General features: G+C 31.9%; 1 protein-coding gene across 1 annotated transcript; it reads left to right on the plus strand.

Moving 5' to 3' along the window:
• LOC128396103 (glutamate-gated chloride channel-like) lies at nt 1-24,193 on the plus strand. Its single transcript, XM_053356628.1, has 7 exons — nt 1-572; nt 3,310-3,422; nt 3,816-3,883; nt 19,826-20,132; nt 21,567-21,701; nt 21,778-22,394; nt 23,753-24,193. Exons 1-7 carry the CDS (start codon nt 493-495, stop codon nt 24,002-24,004), a joined length of 1,572 nt encoding a protein of 523 aa, XP_053212603.1. The 5' UTR covers nt 1-492; the 3' UTR covers nt 24,005-24,193.
• The last annotated feature ends 53 nt before the right edge of the window (nt 24,194-24,246 follow it).

Genomic DNA, 24,246 nt, shown 5'->3' on the forward strand with positions numbered 1-24,246 from the left:
TCACCTTTATTCCAGTGGTAATACTTTTACCTCATCATTTTCATCTTCATCCTCTCTCATTATCTCCATTTTCCTTTTCTTTCTCTTCTCAATAATATTCTTACAATAGTCATTCAGTCAACTCTCAGTTCCATTCTGAATCCTGTTGAAACAGTTTCACAACAGGAATAGAAAATCTCATTTTCCATCTTTGGTCCATTTCCAATTCTGGTGATACTTGAGAAAAGGTTTTCCATCAATTTGACGAAGTCAAAACAACAATCAACAAACTGTTCCAACAATTAATAACTTGAGATTTAAATTGTTACCTCAATGAGAAAGAATCAGTAACCAAATTAAATTTGAAACGTTTAACCTTCAATGTTTTACACAGTCAGTTAATTGTTTCATTTATTGTCTTTTAATTGTGTCTTGTTTCTTTGTGATAATCGAAAACCTCTTTAATCAATTGTGACAATTAATCAAGATTAGATTGAGAGTAAATCATTTCCTATGGATACAATTCCCTTGAGGATCAATGTTGCAACTTTTTACCCAATTTTGTTAACATTTACCGGTTTCAAGTTATTCTCGTGAGTAAATTATTTTAATTATTACAATTAAAACCATCTCGTCACTCTGATCATTCATCATTTTAATCAACATGACAATCAAACTCTTTCCATTGTTACCTATGCTTTCAATACCCTGTCAATGTTAATTTCAATGTTAATTTACTAATTACTATTCTTAGTCATCATTTATAATTAACTCTCTCCTATCAAGCTAATTTTATCTTCATCATCTTATCGTTTGAATCAACAATTTAATATGGAATTTCATCTTAGTTGATTTCTTTGTTTTCATTGCAATTTATCAATTAACATTTTGATGAGAGTTCGTTCATTTATTATCAGAAACTTTTCCTTTCTCATGTTGATTTATCTTCGCAAATACATGTAAATGTACTTAATTATTTAAATCATCAGGATGCGACATCGATTTGACAATCAAGAGATGAGAATCATTATTAAAGCTTGTTAATGATTATCATAAATCATTAGGGACAATTTTGATGTGTTCATCAATTCATGATCAAAGCCAGAATGATCGTTAATTGTTAGTTAATTGCTGAAATGAAAATGAAAGCAACAATCTATAGTATTGACTATAACCAGAAATCGATGATGAATTCATGTGTTGATGTCAAATCAACTTGTTTCACCTCAGTGAGGAATCAACAAGTTACCCTGAAATCAACATTTTGTTATATTAATGATTATCATGATGAATGAACTGATAATAACGATGAAGAACAGTAAGTAGATAAACATACAGAAAGATGATGGAAATGAATAGATGATAATGATTGAACTCAGAGCATTAACATTGATACAATTTGAGATGATGGAGATATTTTGGTTATTGCAAAGAAAAGAGGAATAAGGATGAAGATGAAGATGAAGATGATGAGGATGCGAACACAAGTAGACATGTTAAGGGAAATGTTGTTAGTCCATCTTTTTGTTTTTTGTATCTTTATAACTTTTGTTATCCATAAAATCTTGAAATCTTTGAAATAATCAAATCAAACAATTTATTTCCATTTTCCATCATGTCTATTGACACTTAGTACAAACCAGTAATCGTATCATTATGAGTACAATGAAAGCAAGAGGAGATTAATTTTCACCGAAAACTAATACAAACATGAAGAATGAAAAATTTGTCAACTCGACATAATTTAGCCAAGTTTAAAAGCTTCGATTCCTTAACCAGATCACATTCCTTTTTCGATAATTAATTACAGCCATGAATTTAAATCAGTCCATTTCTGTCCACATTGAGAAATGTTTATATCTAAAAATGAAAAGATATCAATAACCAGGGGCGAAATTGTATTAAGGTTAAAAGTTCATTTCATGAAAATGTATTTTTCAATTGAGATGAAATAAAATTTTCCATGAAAAAGCAAACCTGTGTAGTTACACGTTAGTGTTATTGAATTTTTCCAAATCAGTTTTTTTTCAATTGTTGTTGATATTTTATCAATTGTGCTGTTTGATGTAAACTCTGAATGGATCATGAAACCATTGAGATTGATTGAAACACGATGATAAAATTGCAGTATCATTATCATCAGTAAAGAAAGTGTTGATTTATTATACTTTTTCTCGTCCTTTCATAATAGATGGTGAATTTTGACTCTAATTAGATACACGTTGTAATATAATATAATACAATATAATAAATCCGAATTCAGCTGATAAGCTTAATTCTATGATTCCATGAATAAATATGATTCTGCAAAGAGAGAGTAGATAACTTTTTTGAGATAAATCTGAACAATTCATGAAACACTTTCAAACTTTCATATCAGATTGTTTCAATGTTATTTTATCAAGAACTGAGATGCATAAGAAGTAGATGAATAATATTATACTCATATTGTGAATAAGAACATGAATAGTGAACTTGCTCCAGGCGATTCTATGTCAGCATATTATAATCTATGGAAACGAAGATTTATCAAATTGACAAGAAAGTATCATGATAAAAGTCATAATCTGAGGAATCTGAACTTGATGTTGGCTCTAAAATGGCTCTGACTTCATCGTTGATTCAGTTTATTAGATGAGCTCAACTTTTGAGTTGATAGTTTGAGCAAAATGTTGGTACAGCAGTTGAAGTTGATTATTGCTGTTAAAGTGAATAAGTTTATCACTAGCCTAATATCAATTGAATTGAGTTCTCCCTCATGCCAAGTTAACAATGAGTTTTCATTGCTGCTCCATGAAAGTTACTATTAAATGGAAACGGAAATTGAAATTCTGGCTTCACATTTTGTTGCGATACTTTAAGATTCTGTGATATAAACAACGATGTGCAATAATGAAAATGCTTTGAATTCTCAGTTGGTAAACATGTTTTTACATTCGACTTCATGATTAGATTGACATTGAATCATGGTTAGCATGTGATTCAGAATAAAGTATGATAACTAATAAAAGACGAAGAAAATGTTGATTTCGGTTATTGAAAATGTCAGCAAATTTTTCACCGTTTTGTTTACCTGACCTCAAATGATGATTGGAGTTGATTAAATGAACTACAGATCTTATTGATTAATGAACTGACCATTTCGAACACATTAAAACATGTTTACTCTATGATGATGATTTTATTCTATTCACTTATCATCAGAACAATTCATATGAAACGTTTGATAAATAAAGAGGAAAAAAGTTCTATTTCATTCTAATACTTTCTTCAATTTGCTTTATCTTTACCATTTCCTTTTCCTTCATCTCACTCAACTTCCTGATTCAGATGCTTGGAAAGCTTAAGAGCAATTGAAAGACGTATATTAGATAACACAATTGGGAATGGTAATTATGATAGTCGGATAAGACCAAGGGGCAGTAATGTAACATCCGAAAAAGGTGAGTAATCATCTTCAGAATTTCCATCTTTATCAGATTATCATTTTTTGGATCAATTTTATGATAAGATTGCGATCAAAGATTATTTGATAAATTGGCTCATTACAAAGAGATTTAAATTGAGATCTTAACAACTCTGCGTAAATCAAATGAGCAGATTAGCAAATGAAATCAGCCGCTGAGCCTCATGAAAGTTCATTCAAGGCTGTTACTTCAGGTCAATCGGCCCTCTGATTGAGATCGAAATATCTTGTTATTGTTGAAAACTTTTAGCGAACTTTAAATTACAATAATATCGAATAATTAATGTGACTTTGAAAACTTTCGAATAATTTTAACATTTTTTTCTTCTCATCTGAACTTCTTCATTCAACTTAATCGTGACAATTAAAGATGGTCCATGCAATGTCAAAGTTAACATTCTCATTCGAAGCATCAGTGAAATAAGTGATCTTGACATGGTAAGTTCAACATTTGATCACCCCAGTTATGAACTTTTCTTTGAGTCGATTCTAATTGACCCAAAGAGATTCAAAGGCATTTAGAAATTAATTAACTCTGACGAATAAACAATTAATATAAATTCTATAGCTGATGTTTATTGTTATTCGGTGCAAATCACTTGGAGAATTTTTCATATTATTGATAAATAAAAATACGATGAAACTTTGTTACCGAAATAGCATTGGAAAGGTAAAGTTCAGGTTGTGATAAGTATTAGATTAGAAGTGACATTTATCATCGACAACAAATAATATATTTCAATGTTGATCCAAATAAATATCATCCACTCGTCATGATTTATTCAATACAAGGAAAGAGCTTAAGTATACAAATCAAAAATCGAAGCTCTTGTCACATAAGATAATGTAACAGTCAACAGAGTAATTACAAAGGTCATTACCTGAGGTTCAAGTAACAAATTATCACAATTAACTTGAGATATAAAATAAAAGTTATATTTCAGGATAGAAATTGAAATTTTATTGGTTTATAAAGATGATTTTCTGATATTATAACAAAGTGATAACTGTGACAATTTATCTTCCTCATCTTATCTTTTGTTCATATTGTCACACTTAAATATCATCCTTTTGTCTTAATCCTGTAAAACTGACCAATAGTATTCCGTTGTGAGTTAAACACCAAAACTAACCCAACGAGAACTCACCCTTGGGATATAAAAGATTAACTTTTATAACCCAAGGATCATTATCATCTTAAGTATTGTACTGAGCTTAAGTCTTAAAACCCACTTTTGAAATAAATTGTTTATCCTCATCTTTATTTTGGACCAACTTTTCATTTTCAACTCAAAGAGTTGTTACATTTTGGCGACCCAGGCAGGATTATTCGAGTTAAATCCTGAAGTATTTGAAGTTTTTGTGCTTTATGTTAAAAGTTTTGTCTATTCTTTGGTGAAAATTACAACTTGTGTCAACATTTGGTAGATAAGCTTTGATCTCAAATTGTGAGATTTGGTGTTTTTGTGAATTGAAGTCATTCTGACTACTTGAGTTTCATACCCTGTGATTGTGTTTAGTATTTTCGAGTGAAAATTACAAGTGTTTTAATAACTTTTGGAGGAAAAATTCGCTCTCGTGCTCGTTGAATTTGGTGTTGTTGTGAAGTAAAGTTGTTTTGTCCTACGTGAGAATCGTTTAAAGTCCATATTTCCGGTGTTTTCTGTCAATTTTTGTTTGGTATTTGCGTTCATAATCAATCGAGGAAAATAATTTTGTTGGATTGGAAGTATTTAATTTCAGGCCATTTCAAGGTAAGACAGAAAAGATTTATTTTACATTATGACTTCTAACGACGATCACTTGATGAAGAACAATTGAATCGATTAGGTCTTGAAATTTCAAGCAACCTTTGAGTTCGAACCTTTATTCAGTACCGATATTTCGTGGTGATGATAATGCAAGCGCAGGAGCTTGGTTGAATAAATTTGAAACCGTTTGTAATCATTTTAATTGGTCAAATGATCAATGTAAGTTGAAATTTCAGTTGGCTCGCTGGTCCAGCTTCTAATTGGTTTCAAATCAAAATATCTGATCAGATAACTGACTTTAAGGAAATTAAGAGAATATTTCTTGAAGATTTTGCGGATGAAGATAAACTCGAAAAGATGAAAAATAGGTTTTGAATCGTTTTGAGAAGATACAAACTTATGTTTACGATAAAGTTGGTCTCTGTAGAGACGTTAATCCTTCGATGACAAATAATGAGATCCTCAATTACTTGTATGAAGGAATGCCTATTAAATTGCGAAATGCGATTTGTATCGCAGGTCCGAAAAACTTTCAGGATGTAATAACCGTGGGAAAACGTTTAGAGAACGTTTCCAATGATAATTTTGAAGAAGAAAAACGAGATAAAACTGAGAAAATGTTAGAAAAATTGATGGATGAAATCACTCAGTTGAAATTGGATAAAGATAAAAATCAAAGTAGAAACTTTAATCCACAGTCTCAGCAAGGTCACCAAAATCGACCTCGTTTTCAGAGAAATTCTGATGGACAAATGAGATGTTATGACTGTGGAAGGTATGGTCATGTTGCTCGTTTTTGTCATTTCAATAAGGATAGAAACTTTAGAGGTGGAAGGCCAGAGCAAAATAATTTTAGACGATTCAGTAACAACAATCAGTCTAATTATAATCAACAAAATCAATATGAAGCTCAACCTAATCGTAGAATTCCACAAATTCCAGAAAATCCGAATGCCAATGCTCGGCCTGTCAGTCTCATTTCGGTTGATAGAATCATGGTTAGAGTACACATCAATGATAAAGCGTTCACCGCCATTGTTGACACCGGTGCAGAAAGCTCTTTCATCACCTCAAACTGTTTCCTTGCTTTGGGATGCGTCCTGAAACCATGGGAAGGAGGTGGAATAAGAGGAATCAATGGTTCCTTGAAAATTCCTATCGGTGAAATTGACGTAGATGCGAAAATACAGCAAGAAGACAGAGAAGCTAAAGTGTCATTTAAGGCTAGGGTATTAGAATATTTGCCGTACGATATTATAATCGGAATGTCCACCATGAAAGAGGCTAAAGCATTGATAGATCCATGCTCAAACAAGGTTTATTTTCGATCAGATACCCCGAGTTTGATTAAAGAAGATGAAAATGTTGTTGAAACAAAAATTAAAACACCAACTTCTTTGACCGTGAGTGCAAAAATTGGAACTCTAATTCCACCGAAATCATCGGTTAAAATACCAGTAATAGTTAAGCAAAGTTCCAAAATAAATGAAGAAGTTTCCATCAAACCAGGAGATAAATTTGTCAAAACCACTAGATTAAACTTAGCCACAAATCAAATCAAACTTAAGGATAGTGAAGGAGAAGCAACCATATGTAATTCAGAAAATTTCAGTTTCTATATCAAGACCGATGAGACCATAGGAAAAGTAAAAACCCTTCTAAACCGAAAAGAATCGGTGCTTATGAGCGAAGAAATTGAGCAAATCACAATGATAGAGTCAGAAAAGAATCAAGCAGTTGAATCTGAACTGAGCTCTTTATGTTTAAGTAAAGGTACTGTAGCAGTGGGTGAATCGCTTGATCACATCAGAAAGACAAGTTGAAGAGCGTGTTAGAGATGTTCATCGATACCTTTGCGTTTGAAAAAAATAAATTAGGTAAAACTAACCTATGCCAGCATCAAATTGATACCGGAGAAAATCGACCTTTTTCTCTACCACCTTACAACATTTATTCATTAGCAGAAAGATTAGAAGTTAAAGAGGAAATTAATCGAATGAAAAACTTGGGGGTCATAGTGGAATCTACATCACCTTATTCATCTCCAGTAATACGAGTTGGAAAGAAAGATGGAGGAGTAAGAATATGTGGTGACTTTCGAAGATTAAATAAGGATACAATTCCAGATAATTACCCTCTGCCTAGTGTTCAGGATGCTCTTGATTGTATTACAGGGTCAAAATTCTTTTCTCTCATTGATTTGAAATCAGGATATTGGCAAATCGAGATTGACCCAAAAGATAGAGAGAAAACTGCCATTATAACGCGAGACGGGCTATATGAGTTCGTGGTTATGCCTTTTGGCCTTAGAAATGCGCCAGCAACTTTTCAGAGATTGATGGACACCTTACTCTCTGATCAAAAATGGATAACATGTATTCCTTATTTAGACGACGTATTGATCTTTTCCCAAGATTTCGAACAACATTTAGTTCATGTCGAAACAATTCTCAACCGACTTAAAATTGCGAATTTAGTTATCCAACCACCAAAAGTGGCATTTGCAGTAAATTCTATTAATTATTTAGGACATATAGTTAGCTCACAGGGGATTAAACCACAGCCAGAGAAAATAAAAGCCATACTTGAGCTTTCACCACCTACCAATTTAAATACGTTGAGACAATTTTTGGGACTGGCGTCATATCATAGACGATTCATTTACAATTTTTCGATAATTGCAAAACCATTAAGTTCATTAACAATGAAAGAAGCTCTTTTCAAATGGGAAGATGATCAACAAAAAGCGTTCGAAACCTTGAAAGCAGCTTTAGCAACGCAACCGATGCTTTCTCACTTTAATAATAAATTACCAACAGAGGTTAGATGTGATGGGTCAGCAATAGGCCTCGGGGCTATTCTCCTCCAAAAAGAAAATAATCTTAACCATGTAGTGGCCTATGCCTCTCGAATGACCACTAAAGCAGAAAAAAACTATCCAATTAGCGAAATCGAAGCTTTAGCAATTATCTTTGCTCTTGAAAAATTTAGATCTTATTTAATTGGAGTAAAATTTAAAGTGATTACCGATCACTGCTCATTATGTTGGCTTTTCAACAAAAAGAAATTATCACCACGATTGACCAGATGGTCATTAGCTTTGCAAGAGTTCGACTTTGAAGTAACCTATAAACAAGGAAAACATCATAAAGATGCCGATTGTTTATCACGAAACCCCGTTGACGAAGCTAAAAAGCCTAAAATTGATAGAGAATTGAATCTACTAATGGTCATAAATAATAATGATGAGTTGAAAGAAAAACAAAGAAATGATAATAAAATAAGAAAAATAATTGCCCTAATTGAAAATAGTAAAGAAAATGGAGGGAGAGATAAAAGAATTGAAAAATACACTTTAGTTAACGACATACTTCAACGGGCAATTTACCCTAAAACTGGGCCAAGATTAGTTCCAGTAATCCCATCCTCATTAAAATCAGAATTACTTTATTCTATGCATGATGACCCATTATCCGGACACCTGGGGGTACAAAAGACCTATGAGAGAACAAGGTCAAGATTTTATTTTTCCAATATGAAAAAGTACATTGAGTACTATGTTCGAACTTGTAATGAATGTCAAACAAGAAAAAGGTCATATTTAACACCCGCAGGCCTTTTACAGCCTATTACTTGTGGAGGAGTGGCAGAAAGATTTGGCATAGATATACTAGGACCATTTCCTAAATCATACAAAGATAATAAACAAATTGTTGTTGCTACAGAATATTTTACTAGATTTGCGATAATAAAAGCGATCCCTGAGGCTACAGCGGCTCAAATTGCAATGTTTATTACTGAGAATATTGTTTGCCAATTCGGAAGCCCTAAGGAAATTCTGTCCGACCAAGGTAGACAATTTAGATCCAAACTAATGTCGGAACTTACATTCTTAATGCAAACTAAGCATAAATTTACAACCTCATATCACCCTCAATGTAATGGTCTGACTGAGAGATTCAATGCTACTCTAGCAACAATGATTAGTATGTATGTTGATAGTAGTCATAAAACATGGGATCAAGCTCTTCATTTTGTAGCCTTTGCTTATAACACAGCGCCAAATGCTAGTACAGGGTTTTCACCATTCTATTTGATGTATGGAAGAGAAGCAATATTCCCAATTGAAAGATTTTTAGCTAACCCCTGTCAAGGTTTAGAAGATCAGAAAAATTATGCTGACACATTAGTTGATCATTTAACTAAAATAAGAAAAATTGCAGCCGAAAACCTAAATCACAGCCAAGTACGGCATAAAAACTATTACGATAAGAAGAAAAGAGACGTCAAATTAAGCGTAGGAGAAAAAGTTTTGGTGTTTACACCACTAAGAAAAGTAGGAAAATCTGAGAAACTTATGCACCATTGGTATGGTCCCTATGAGATTACTGAAGTAGTGACACCATTAGTTTATAAACTTAAACATTTAGAAAAGAAAAACAAAATTGTTGTTGTTCATATCTCACGTTTGAAAGTTTATCACCAAAGGGACGATAAAAAGCTCCTGGATAGTGATGAAGATCTATTAGAAAATACCGACGAAGAAGAACAAAATGATATTGGAAACCAAATGATACCGACTCAAATAAGCCTCATACCAAACTCATCGTCACAAAACATTCCGACGAGTCGTCCTACATTAGTTGATTATCATCTAGATTCTGAAACGGAAGCCGAAGAGGAAAATGAAGATGAAAATGAAGCTTCCGCTGGTAATAATAACTCACCGAGTGGTGATGATGAAGGTGAAACTGAGATAGCTCAAGATGAAGCTATAAATCAAGACCAAGAAGTGAATAATCCAATTCAACGATCAGCCAGAAGTCGAGCGCCGCCGAGGAAATTTGCTAATTTCTTCTTATATGGTTTGATATTACCTTTCCTAATTACCATTGTGAGTACAAGTTTCATCAAGGTCAACCCAGTCATTTGGAATGAAAGGAAAGTATACATAGTTAAAGGAATACAACCGATAACTTTAAATGTCAACTTTGAATCTCCCTGTTATCTTCTTCAAGATAACAATTTCACTCGCAAAGATTTTCAACAATCATTATACACATGGTGTGATAAAACTTACGAACAAGAATTTATGACACCTTTACTGCAATTATGCCCTGAACCAGAGAAGGTAAACAAGAGAAATAAGACAACGAAATAAACGAGCAATTTTGTCTGGTATTTTAATTTTAGGGACCATCACCCTTAGTTCATTCTTGAGTGTTGGATTAGGTGCTTTTACGCTGTCAAAAGAAATAACACTAGAAAAGAAAACATCAGAGTTAACTCATTTACAAGAAAATCTGATATCGCAAGTTAACTATTTGACAAACGAACAAAAACTAGGAAAATCAACTTTTCTCTCTATGCAAAATAGCTTAAAGGAAACCTCACGTATTTTAGAAAAATTTGAGGATAAGATCAATTCAATAGAAAATCAGTTACCAAAATCTTTATATTTGATAGCCCATCTAACGTCAAAATTCATGAAAATAAATCAAATACTCCAACGAGCCAATTTAAAATTTCAAGAAGGAAATTGGGAAACCGACTTATTAGGAATGTTCAACATTACAATGCCTTGTGGAGCTAATTGTCCTACTGAGCTATTTGAGCCTATCGAGTGTTATACTAATCTAAAACAAAATCAGATAACATTTCATTTGGAAACAAAGATAATTGAGAAAAACAACCACCTGCTAGTTTCAGACAATTTCCAGCTCTATCCAGTAATAAATAGTAGCCACACCTGTGTCACTAATTACCAAGGACCAAAAGAGGTACTTTATGACAAGCGGAAAGACTGCATCATTAAAGTTGATGACTTTCTAGTAACAAAATATAACCAAATTAACATTCCACCCAATAATTTACGTTGCTTGTCTCGCCATTACAACTTATCAGTTGAAAATCTTTGGACAAAACAAGAATGTTTAAAAAGACCGAATATTTATGATGGCCATTATCAGGTAAAATACGTTAGGCACTTCAACTTTGTTTATTGTCCAAAGCTCAATATACAAATGTTCAATGTAACATATCCATGCCCTGATTTTGTGTTTCAAATTCCGGCAAATATCAGTTTCCAAATAAATGATTATCATTACAATCCTCAACCAATGAGAACCACGAGCTACATGAAATTTAGCAATGACTGGAATTTCAGATTGAATATGCATTTCAATCCTCATTCTTTAGATCCGCTATTATCTTCAATAAAACAGACGGATCAGTTTATTAATACAGAAATAGATAAGAATGTAAATAAATTAACGACTAGTTCTGTTGTGTCTACAATCCATTTAACAATCACGAGCATTCTGATTATTGCTGTTATCGTGTTAATTGGATTCATAAAGTTAAAACAGCAGAAAATGGATACTCAGCCACCGGAAGCGAGAGAAGAACAAAAGCGACGAAGACCGTTACTTCGTAAATCCAATCTAAAAACGGGACCGAGTGAAATTTAAAACAAACAATATATATACATAGAGACTCATTAATCATTTTTTTTTGTAAAGTATTTTAGTATTTTTATTAATAATTATTCAGGTGCGAAGCCACAGTCGGATACTGAACACCCGAAGCAACGTTTGGTACACTTCCAGTCGGTACATTTCTTCTCACCACTTGATTCACTAGCTGTATCTGTTGATTCACTATCTTTATAACCAAACGCCATCCTTTTCGTGTAAATGTTTCAACTCGAGACCCCGAAGTGCGAAAAAGGAAACGATGTTTTTAGCGACAAATTGTAATCTTATCATCAGATGGTCTGAGCCATCTAAGTGTTCTCCAGTCTCACAAAGATTTAAGCCGGCAGCTAAAGCAGGACAAGCAATCACCAAATCATTTACGGTGGATGTATCTCCGCGTTGCCAATTAGGCTGAAATCTGTTCAGCACCACCATTTGTCGATGCTCAACGTGCTCATGAATAAAATTACCTTTATTCTTTTTAAGTCGGGATTGGCAATTTTCACGTGACCAAGAAGGATGGTATGAATTAAAATCGCCCATAATAAGCATGAGAACATCTTTGGGATGAGTATCACGTAAAGCGAATATGGAATTAATGGTGGATTGAAAATCGTCATCACTTAATTTACTCTGATTTGGTGACAGATAAGCCAAGACAATTAACAATCTGAAATTACACCAAAGAGTCTTGATCACAACCCAATGAGAATTAATTTTATGTGTTGCTCGGAACTCGAATCCATCACTATCTCGACAAAGCAAAGCACAACAAGTATTGTCAAGAGAATTTATCACATTTTGTTGATAACAATTGGAGTAAACTTCACGATTAACGACTTCAGTAAAACATCCAATGTCAGTTAATTCGCTTTCACATCGATTGTACAATAACTCAGTGGCTCGACTAATACGAGCACAATTACCATATAAAATATCCAAAGGGTTAATTATTTGCACCATCGTTAAACAGAAATCAAATCAGCAAATGCATCATTCTAAAATGAAAGACCATTTAAATGCAAATTTATTTTACTGCTGCTCCCTCCGCTAGGGCGACTTTAAATGAATATAAATGCAACGCTGATGGTAAGCCATTTGTGTACAAACTACCGCAGATTGAACATCAAGCAAAGTTTTATCAACAGTAATAAATAACCAAAGGACCTTTTGTAAAACTGTGCGTAACAAAAATAATCATCAATAGTAATCAATATGTCTCAACAAGATCAAGAGGAATGGGTACCAGTTCCAATTGTAAATAATACCTTTGAACGTCTAATGTTTGACGATGAAGATGTACCGCCACCGTCCATTATTGAGTTTAATCAACCATTTCGTACTCTTATACGACCTTGTGTTAATTGTGCCAGTGAAGATGCAGTAAAAAGAGAAATTCGAACAATAACCATGGAAAATCAACCCGACGAATCACAATTTTGCGATCAACAAACAATTAAAGACTACATCTGTGTTATTTGTCTAAATCTTCCAGTAGATCCAAAAATCCACGCGCATCAAAACTGTAAAACTATTTTGTGCGACAACTGTTGGGATATTTATAAAAAGATCAACCGGCATAAGCCCACATGTCCACTTAAATGTTCAACAAGCCGTTTTACCCCAGCTTTTCTACCATCTAAAGGCCCACGATCCTGGCAACAATTAAACAACTTATTATTAAAATGTAAATTTGCTCCGAAATGTACGGCAACAATGAAGTACAAAAACTACGCGAAACATGTCAACACCTGTAAAGCAAAACCAAAGGACATTAGTAAAATCAAGAGTAAAAAGGACAGTGACAGAGAAAAATTCACGCGAACGGTATCGTTGAAAATCACAATTCAAGACTCTAATTCGTTATAACCTTTATAGTTCATACTTTTCATTTTACCATTTTTATTTATTTTCTTTGATTCTAATAAGTTTGAATACTACTATTCATACTTTTCATCTTTAACCAATTTTCATTATTTTCTCGTATTCTAATAAGTTTGAGTACTAATACTCATACTTTTCATTTTTAACCAATTTTCATTATTTTCTCGTATTCTAATAAGTTTGAATACTAATACTCATACTTTTCATTTTTAACCAATTTTCATTATTTTCTCGTATTCTAATAAGTTTGAATACTAATACTCATACTTTTCATTTTTAACCAATTTTCATTATTTTCTCGTATTCTAATAAGTTTGAATACTAATACTCATACTTTTCATTTTTAACCAATTTTCATTATTTTCTCGTATTCTAATAAGTTTGAATACTAATACTCATACTTTTCATTTTTAACCAATTTTCATTATTTTCTCGTATTCTAATAAGTTTGAGTACTAATACTCATACTTTTCATTTTTAACCAATTTTCATTATTTTCTCGTATTCTAATAAGTTTGAGTACTAATACTCATACTTTTCATTTTAACCAATTTTCATTATTTTCTCGTATTCTAATAAGTTTGAATACTAATACTCATACTTTTCATTTTAACCAATTTTCATTATTTTCTCGTATTCTAATAAGTTTGAGTACTAATACTCATACTTTTCATTTTTAACCAATTTTCATTATTTTCTCGTATTCTAATAAGTTTGAGTACTAATACTCATACTTTTCATTTTTAACCAATTTTCATTATTTTCTCGTATTCTAATAAGTTTGAGTACTAATACTCATACTTTTCATTTTTAACCAATTTTCATTATTTTCTCGTATTCTAATAAGTTTGAGTACTAATCCATACCTTTAATGTAAACAAAGGTCAAAGTTACAAAAAAAAGATTTTCATTTATTCAAACAGAAGAAAAGTAATTTGATCAAATACAAAAAAAAAGAAGAATTACAATTTTTTCTTGGGTCGACCTTTTTTTCCTGATAAATTCCCTTATGAGCATCAGGAATAAGGAAAATTTCCTGTGCCTTACAGTTCGGTGGACATTGTTCACATTTGTGTCCGGGACCGCCCGGGATTTTACATTTCCGCTCGTGCTTATATTCATTGCTACGGGAAGTTGTTGAAACCTTACACCAACGACAGCGGTAATCATAAGCGGAAAGCTTAAGATCCTCGGGATTTTCACAATCAACCAATTCCTTATAATTTTCTGGCAAACCTTGGGGTATATCACCATCCCAACGAACATTTTTTGGATGATTCAATGTTGGATGGTACTCAACAACAAGTCTAAAGTCTTCAGGTCTTCGCCTGGGATCGATATATCCAGATCCAAGTATGCCTTTTATATCGTATTCGCCATTAGGAGCTTGGATCGAACCTGAAGGAGACTCATCATCATCACTGGAATCGACCTCCCCGTCAATAATCGTATCATCATCGGAATCTTCTACTGGAGGCTCAGGTAAATTGTCGGGAACAGGATCAATTAAAGTGGTTAATCGCCCATTATCATGAATCGGTGAACGACTACGGTCCCTATTAGGTGGATGGTTCTCAATCGAGGAATTAGAATTGTCACTGGTGTTGACAATATCCTTTCTAGGAGCCAATGCTAAAGGCATACCAGATGCAGAATGTGTTGACGAACGTTGGTTAAGGGAAGCACGAACAGTTGATTTAGTTCTAGCCATTGTTATTAACAAAAGAAAGAAAATTGATGAATTGTAACAAAAGGAAAGAGTAACTCAAATTCGATGCGGAGCATTAATGACAATGGACAGGAAAATGTCACACTTAAATATCATCCTTTTGTCTTAATCCTGTAAAACTGACCAATAGTATTCCGTTGTGAGTTAAACACCAAAACTAACCCAACGAGAACTCACCCTTGGGATATAAAAGATTAACTTTTATAACCCAAGGATCATTATCATCTTAAGTATTGTACTGAGCTTAAGTCTTAAAACCCACTTTTGAAATAAATTGTTTATCCTCATCTTTATTTTGGACCAACTTTTCATTTTCAACTCAAAGAGTTGTTACAATATTTATCTAATAGCCTCTCAACTTGTATCATCGAAATGAAGACTTTTGAAGAGAATTGAGATAAATATCGATTTTTATTTAATATCTTCATCAAGAATTTGATCTATTTGTAAAAAGAGATATAAAATGTAGCTGAAAAAAGAAAAATCTTCTCTCATTTTTGCCTTTTCTCAACTTATCCGAATTACCTGGGTCCTTGTTCATGATGATTATAAGAACCCAAGATAAGCTGAAGAAAATAATAACATGAACTTTTCCCTCTAATATTCATCCCGTTTAAGTTTGTCAAATATTGGAATTTAGCTCTATTCTGAGACTTTTTTCTTTCGATTTCTTCAAATGGTCAAGATCATCAAGTTAATGATAAAAATGATCGAATCTCACCTTCTCATCTTAAATTGGACAAAATGGCCGAGGCTTGTTGCAGTCTTTTCGTTTATAAAAGAATCACATAGCTTCAAGTCTTACAAATGTTCTTTTCTCTGTCCTCATCATGTTTCTTGAGATTAAATCTAATACGAATTCACAGAAACAGAAAGGGCAGAATTCGTTCATAAAATTGGACTAAAAGGAAAAATTTAAACTCATTTCGATTGATTGAGTAACAAGGAAACTTTTAAGGAAAAAGAAAAAAAGAAAAGATGAAAGGTAAATGAATACAAATGTCATTGTGTCTTTATTTCCAAATTCTATTTCAATTTAGAATTCAAATTGTTTATCTCAGAATAATCAGAATATTCTCTTATCTAATGCCGAACAAAAATCTTTATTCAGTTACGAGTTTTCTAACCATCTTTATCTTCATTTTCTTCTTGATCTCTATCTTACTCTCTTATTACCATGACTTTGAGTCTAAAGTTTTCGTTTCAGATAAAATCTCCTGAATTGGAGCTGAAGTTTTATCATGTGAGTTAACAAATGAACTCACATCGTAACAGTTTTCTTATCCTCTTGTTTCAACATCAAATAACAACTACAATTATAAACTCGATAACAATCAATTATAATGAAAAGTAAAAGCCTTGGAAGCATTAAAATTATGATTCAATGGCAATTTCAATCAACTTCAAAGCAGATCCATCAAGTAATTAGCTCAACAAAATTAGATGATTAATTAACTAGACAGAAATAATTTCCAGTATCAAAGCAAACTTGATTCTTGAGTAGAGTTATTCTGAATTTCATTCATCTTTCATATTCTGCATCAATTTACCTGAAAAAAACGATAACAGTTCCTTGAATTCAGGTTAAGAGATATGAAACCTGATATTCTGAAAGAAAGTGTACAAAATTTCAATCAATTCTGTTTATTTCCAATGTTACTTTGTTTTTAGAACTTTTTTTTCGAGCAATAATTTCATTTGAAAGCTTTTTTATCTTTTACATTTTTGTTTCATTTTCAACTTCTATCATCTTATCATCTCATGATAAGTTGAAAATTCATGTTATCATGATTCTGAGGTGATAAAAATTTGGAAACCATTTTCTCAAGGAAAAGCAGAGGAATAAGAAAGGGAATCTGAAAATGATAAAAGACTCAACTAGATACGATGTCAACCATGAATCGTACTCAGGGTAATATACATTCGAACATGAATTTAACCACAAATTGAGTAACTTTCTCATCTCAATCATTTTCCGACTTTGTTTCTTTTCTTCATGGTGATTGAATTGTTCAATTTTTTAAATAAGAGAACTTTTTCTCTTCTTAGTTATTGTATTTAACAGTTAAAAGCAGAAATTGGAAAAACATCATTTGAGCATTTGAGGTGAACAGAAGTGAACATGAAGAAACCATGATGATGACTGATGATTTCAAGAATTCGGTTAAATGAATTGAAAACTAAATCAAACATTTCATTCAATATTTTCATTCATTTTCATTCACTTCTCATGTTTTCATGTTCCCTAATAAGTTAATTGAAGTAAATTAATTCAATCCAGTTTTCATGATGAATCACATTGATCCTCTAAATTTTTACATTCTAATACATTTTCTGAGTAAAAATTTCCAATGATAAACTTGTTGCTTGCTATCCAATTCCCTAAATTGCCTGAGTCAAGTTAATTGTTTATCTGTCCAGCAAATAACCAACTAGTCAATAAAATTCATATTTTCCAGACGTAAACACAATTAACTTTAATCATGGCAATTGATTGATATTAATAGATAATAATCAAATGAATTTGGATATTATCATGAAACAATCAAAGATAAAAACATTTAATTTAATTGTTAACAGATAAAAGGAGGGAAATTGATTAATTGCGATTACTTATGACGAGATTAGTGTAAATCATCATGAGCGATAATTAACAAGGCGTGATGAAGATAATGGTTATATTTTGATTGACAGGGTGATTATGATTTCCTGTTAATTGTCTAAAGGTTATGCAAATGATTGAGAAAATTAATCAATGTAAATCTTTGAATAAATGATAACAATATGAAGAGATAATGTGTTTTTGTCATTAACCTTTCGTTTTTGTTTCGTTTTCCTATTATTTTGATTTAATGGATATAATTTCATTTCCATTTTCCAGATTATTATTGTATGGAAATGTTCATGATGGAATTGAAATTTACATTCATGATGATGAAGATAAAACATGAACGATATGTTCAACAAAAGATTCACCTTTGTATCCTCATCAGTACCTGTTCATCATAAACCATTAAGTGAATTCAAATTGAATGTCATTGTCTTTTAGAATCAATTTGAATTCGGTTTGTATAATATTTACATGACAGCTGAATGGAAACAGAATTATCAGAACTCTTGTTCCTTTTGTCATTCTCTGTCCTCGTCTTGATCCATAATCGTCATTCCTGTTTCTCGAGTCAGTTTTCAATCGAATTTAAGTTTTCAGGGCAACAATTGTTCCTTTTTCATGGTGATAGTAATTAATTCTGTCTCGTTGAAGTGAGTTTTACAATTGCTCTTGACAATTAAATGTAAAAGATAAATAATTGTAATGATTATCTTTATTTACTTTGCTTGTTGAACAACAGGAAAAAATTAGGTTCCTTTATTTGGTTATCTCAAGTCTCTGTCTGATTAACTTTTCCTGTGAATATTATCATTGTTATATTGATATTCAAATCTAAATGACAATTGATCATTTATCAGTTGTAATTAAATCTCATGTTCAGAACAATCTATTGTGTTTTAATCGACAAGATAATTAATTGTTTTTACGATTTCGTTTGAATAACTCTCACAATAAACTCATATTTTGATTCAACTTCGAACTCAATCAGCTAAAAATAGACTGAAATAGTGAAAATCTAACTTTGAGGTAAGAACTTTGTTCCCCTGATTCCTATTCTCGATAATATATTCAATGGAAAAAAAGGAAAAAAAGTTCTATTCTCTTTGTATATCTTGTTGACAAGTCACAACCCTTAGAATAACTCGTAATTACCTGAGAAATACATTCAGTGTTTACATTATGTAACCACCTTTGATATTCTCAGTTTTCCTGACACAGGAAAAAAGTTCATTTCGCCTGAACTGAGTAAACCGGAATAAGATGTGGAATAAAAACCAAACAAGTTCAAATATTATTCTGATTTTTTCTCATCCTCATGATGTCACCAAACAGCTTAATCCAAAAGTACATTAATTATAGTTGATGGATCCAGATAATTTAATCCAATGTCTAATATCACCATGAGAATTTTTCTGTTTCATCTCAATCTTAATCATCATTGAAATTTTACACCGATTTCACTCCCTGTGTAACTCAGCGTTTCAAGGATTTTCCGTTTCATCTTTAATTACCTTTGGTCGTGTCTTATAACATGATCCATGATTGAATTACTGATTAATTAGTGACATATATCAACAAAATAATTACTTTTTAATTACGTGAAACTCAAGTGATAACAATTATCATTTTTTTCCTCGTTAATCTGCAAATCGATTCTGAATAAATATTCATTGTATTCAATAATCATCATGGATATTGAATTATATTTTCCTCGGTTTGAATGGTGAATAAAAACTAATCAGAAAGAGGCTCTATTCAGACGATGATTATTATTCATGATTAATATAATATTATATTCTGATATCATGTAACGTTAATTCAATTACTCTGGAATTAAATTAGTTATTTTCCAAGTCTTCCAATTGACTCATCCTTCATTCAATTCTCAATTTAACTCATCAAAGTGTCTCATTCATTTTCCTCTTTCAGGAATATTCGGCTCAGATAACATTTCGTGAACAATGGCGAGATGATAGACTGGCCTACAATGACATGGCTGGACAGATTCGATATCTAACACTGACCGATCCCAATCGAATTTGGAAACCTGATTTATTCTTTCGAAATGAGAAAGAGGGCCATTTTCACGATATAATTATGCCCAATGTTTTACTAAGAATTTACCCTGACGGAGAAGTTCTGTATTCGATAAGAATCTCATTAGTTCTGGCCTGTCCCATGCACCTAAAATACTACCCGCTTGACCTGCAAACTTGTTCGATTTCAATGGCCTCATGTGAGTCGAGTAAATAATAATAGTATCAGTTCGAAGGATAAAATCGAAAATCTAAATTATTATGATAAATTTTTCGAGTTGAAAATTTCAAGTTGAACGAAATGTTTACATTTATGTCTTTGTTTTGGTTACAACAATGAGAAAGCTTTTAAAACTGATTGTTGTGTCATCATGACGATACATGATTTAAGAATTGAATTTGTATCCTGAACCTACAAAATTTTGACGTCAATTGTATCATGTACTCTGTCTAGAAGGTGATAAAGATGAGTAACAGAATCTCTTGGGTTTTAGATTGTTGAGATTTTCTGTCAAAACATTAGCATATTCACATGTTGACATTTGAATCTTAATATCGATGAAAGATTATCACTTAGATTGTGCTTTGTTTATGACAATTTGGTTACAATCACTTTCATCTCTATAAAAATATTTTATGTACCAGTGGACCAACAAGTTATCAATGAAACATATTATTGAACATTTCGAGATTCATTTGATAGAACTTATCATCATTAGGAAAATAATTACATCATTAAATTCATTGATCAATTTACTACTAGTATTTCAAGTTTCGTTTTCTTCTCAATGAACGCGACAATTTATTTGCTTTTCAGGTAAAGTTTTTCAACTCAATCGATTATTTTGCCAAGTAAACTGATAGATTTTATCTATGATGATGATGATTAGATCATTGAGTAAACAGTTGATCATAATTATCATGAAATTGAATTACAATTTGCGATTACAACGTTTAAATTATCTGTTAACATGATATGATTGAGTTGAGATGAAACCTCAATAAGTATTATAACAAAGTTCTGATGATAGATTTTCTCTCTTCTCTTTCATCTATGGTGATAATAATTCAGTAAAGTTTTATTCTGAGTCAGATGATCTCTCATGAGGAAGAAGATAAAAGGATGAAGATCATGATAAGAGCTTAATTCATTGACAGAATTAAAGATTCTCAGTTCGATTCCAACTCCGATTCTGATTCAATGAGTTGCAACTCAATCAAATGATATTTCATTTGATCTATTCACGTAATTGAATCTCTTTATTTTTTCTTACAATCTCAACATTTGGATAGAATCAATCGTTCTCAACAAATGGTACAAATCGTAAGAATCAATTAAAATCATCAATTCTCATTGATTCAGTTTCGAAACAAATTGAACAAGAAAATTGATCGAATAGTAAAAGCGAGACTTTAGAAACCAATCAATTATATTAATGTTTAATTTAATTATAACATGAGAATAGTATGAGAAATGGCTTGCAAATTAATGTGAACAATTAAATCAACTGGTAAAGAGATACAAGCAAATACATTAAGTAAAATCTTTTCACAAAAAGTGAAATTTTCTAAGTCATCTCACTAGAAATAAAGCTTTTCTTTTCTTGACCATTGGCTATTCTCTCATATATTAGATGGATACACTACTGAAGACCTGATATTCCAATGGAAAGAAGGTGATCCAGTCCAGGTGACCAATAATCTTCATCTACCTCGTTTCACTCTTCAAAAATTTCTTACTCTTAACTGCACCAGTTCAACGAACACAGGTAAAGGGTCTCGATTCTCATCGAGTCTTGGAATTTAATAGAATTATAATTTTTCTTTTTCTTTTTCTTCTTCCAGGATTCTACAGTTGCATTGAAGTGAATCTTATCTTTAAACGTGAATTCAGTTACTATTTGATTCACATTTACATTCCCTGTATCATGTTAGTCATCGTCTCATGGGTTTCATTTTGGCTTGACCCAAATGCTATTCCTGCAAGAGTTTCGTTGGGTGTTACAACATTACTGACCATGGCTACTCAAATATCTGGAATCAATGCTTCACTTCCTCCAGTTTCTTATATAAAAGCAGTTGATGTTTGGACAGAATGTTGTTTGACCTTCGTCTTTGGGGCTCTATTAGAATTTGCTTTGGTCAATTATGTATCGAGATGCGATTCACAATTAACTACAACAACAGCGACATCGTCAACTGTTACAGCTCCGACAACAACAATAATCACTCCCGCGTCGACATCAAATTCTGGTCCAATATTTTGCTATCCTACTACCGTGGGCATGGGTGGGGTGGGTATTGGAATGGGAGTTGGTAGGAACACGCCAACATCATCATCAGCGGCCTTATCGTCATTGACCAGAATAACCAAAAATTCAATTTTAGATCCACCACCGAACTTGCCTGTTTTAACCCGTGATCCATTGGCCGATTGTGAGGCCAGTACGATATTTGGAATGGTGAGTATATTTTCACGTTAAAAGTTTGCCAATTTACATTTTGTTTGATTCTATTCTTCATTTCAAAATGTTTCATAAAATTTGAATTCAACTCCTTAACCCATAACAAGAATTCCAGGAATCAAGAGATCAATGTAAATATTTCAAATGATAATCTTTTGTTTCTAATAAATTTCATGAAAATGTTGTAAAGTTCAGCCTCATCCATGAATAAACTGAATGAGATAAAAAGGAAAAAGAGAAAGTATCATTATATTAGCTATTAGAGGATGGAAAAAGCAACAGTCTTGCGATATTAGGATGATGATTATGATGAAATTTCCTGAGAGAAAGGAAGATGTTCAAAAATGATGAGGATAAGAAAAAGATAAAAAAGTTCTAACTGGTAACTAGTTGCTCGAATAAAGAGATTGATAGGGAATAAACTCACTCACTTTTCTCATGATGAAGATTATACTCATGATGATAATGATGATACAAAGAAGAAAAATTCATCTAAACCATTGAAACTGTTCGGAAATGAGAAACTGGGAAGCAACTTTGTACATCGATTAGAAACTCACTTATATCTCTCATCGAATAGCAAAGTTATAGGTTTTGATGATAAAGATGCTTAAGATTCATCAAAGTACTAAACTATTCTCGTCATCCTTTTATCAAAAGTTACTTTTCATTTTCTTACGAAAATCTATAAAATTAGAAAGAGGAAAAGATTCTTTCAGCTCGAACTGAGATTATCTGATCCTGGAGTTGGAATTATTAACCAGGTAGAAAATAATCTACCTGAGACAAAACAGAATAAAGGTAACACTTATTTTCTTCTCATATTTGATCTTATCTTATTCGACAAATATATCGTCTTTTTATCTTCTTTCCGAATCTCAATTATGCCTTGAGTTCTATTCTTTCACTTCCTCTTTTCATCTCTTTTCATTATCTTCCATTTTCTTTCAATGTTCATGATGCTTTTCCATCAGAAAACTTGAACATGGTAATGTTGATATTCATTGATTGTTACATTAAATCCAATGGAGTTGGAAAGTTAAAGGTTTACCTTGATTCTGAAGAAAAGGTTGATGATTAACCTTTTTATTATTTTAATTGTTTCCTTTTACTGTAAATTGATTGTGTATGTTTCTAGATTGTGTTTCCTTTTCCTTTCATCTAATAATTGTCATCGAAAACTTGAATACAAACAATCAAGATGCTTGACAAAAACAACAGAATCAACTGTTGTCGAGTGATTACATTTCAGAATTATGATGAATGATTAATAATAATTAACTGCATTGATCATTCATCTTAATTGGAGCCAATACATTAATTGATTATCATGTAAACTATTGATCTAATTACAGAAACCAACCAAAAGAAAAGTTTGTCCAAGTAAAAAGAATCGATTCCATGGTGAAGATGAAGCCGAAGGAGGATTCGGTCGGTGTGATGAGAATGAGCCTGACGATCTAACGGTTTGGTTCAAATGGCTACGAAAATTTCCAACGCGCTCGAAACGGATCGATGTTGTTTCTCGGATCCTTTTCCCCACAATGTTTGCGCTTTTTAATCTCGTCTATTGGATCACCTATCTTTTTATTGATGAACGCAAATAACCGTGAAATTAATTATTAATAAAATCAATTATTGTTAATACAACAATTTGATTCGTTTTCTAACACAAAATAATCAAATTTTTCCAAGTTAATTATTAAAAATTGAATTTTTTTAAATCCAGTTATGAAAATAAACCAACAGAAAATGTAAATCAATTGATAAGTTTATTAATTTACAAGTCATTCAGATTTATTCATTAAGTGTTGATTAAAATAAATTATCAGCTCACTCCAATGATGAA

This window comes from Panonychus citri, unplaced genomic scaffold (assembly GCF_014898815.1).
Source record: "Panonychus citri isolate SS breed McGregor unplaced genomic scaffold, ASM1489881v1 Contig00143, whole genome shotgun sequence".
Lineage (NCBI taxonomy): Eukaryota > Metazoa > Arthropoda > Arachnida > Trombidiformes > Tetranychidae > Panonychus > Panonychus citri.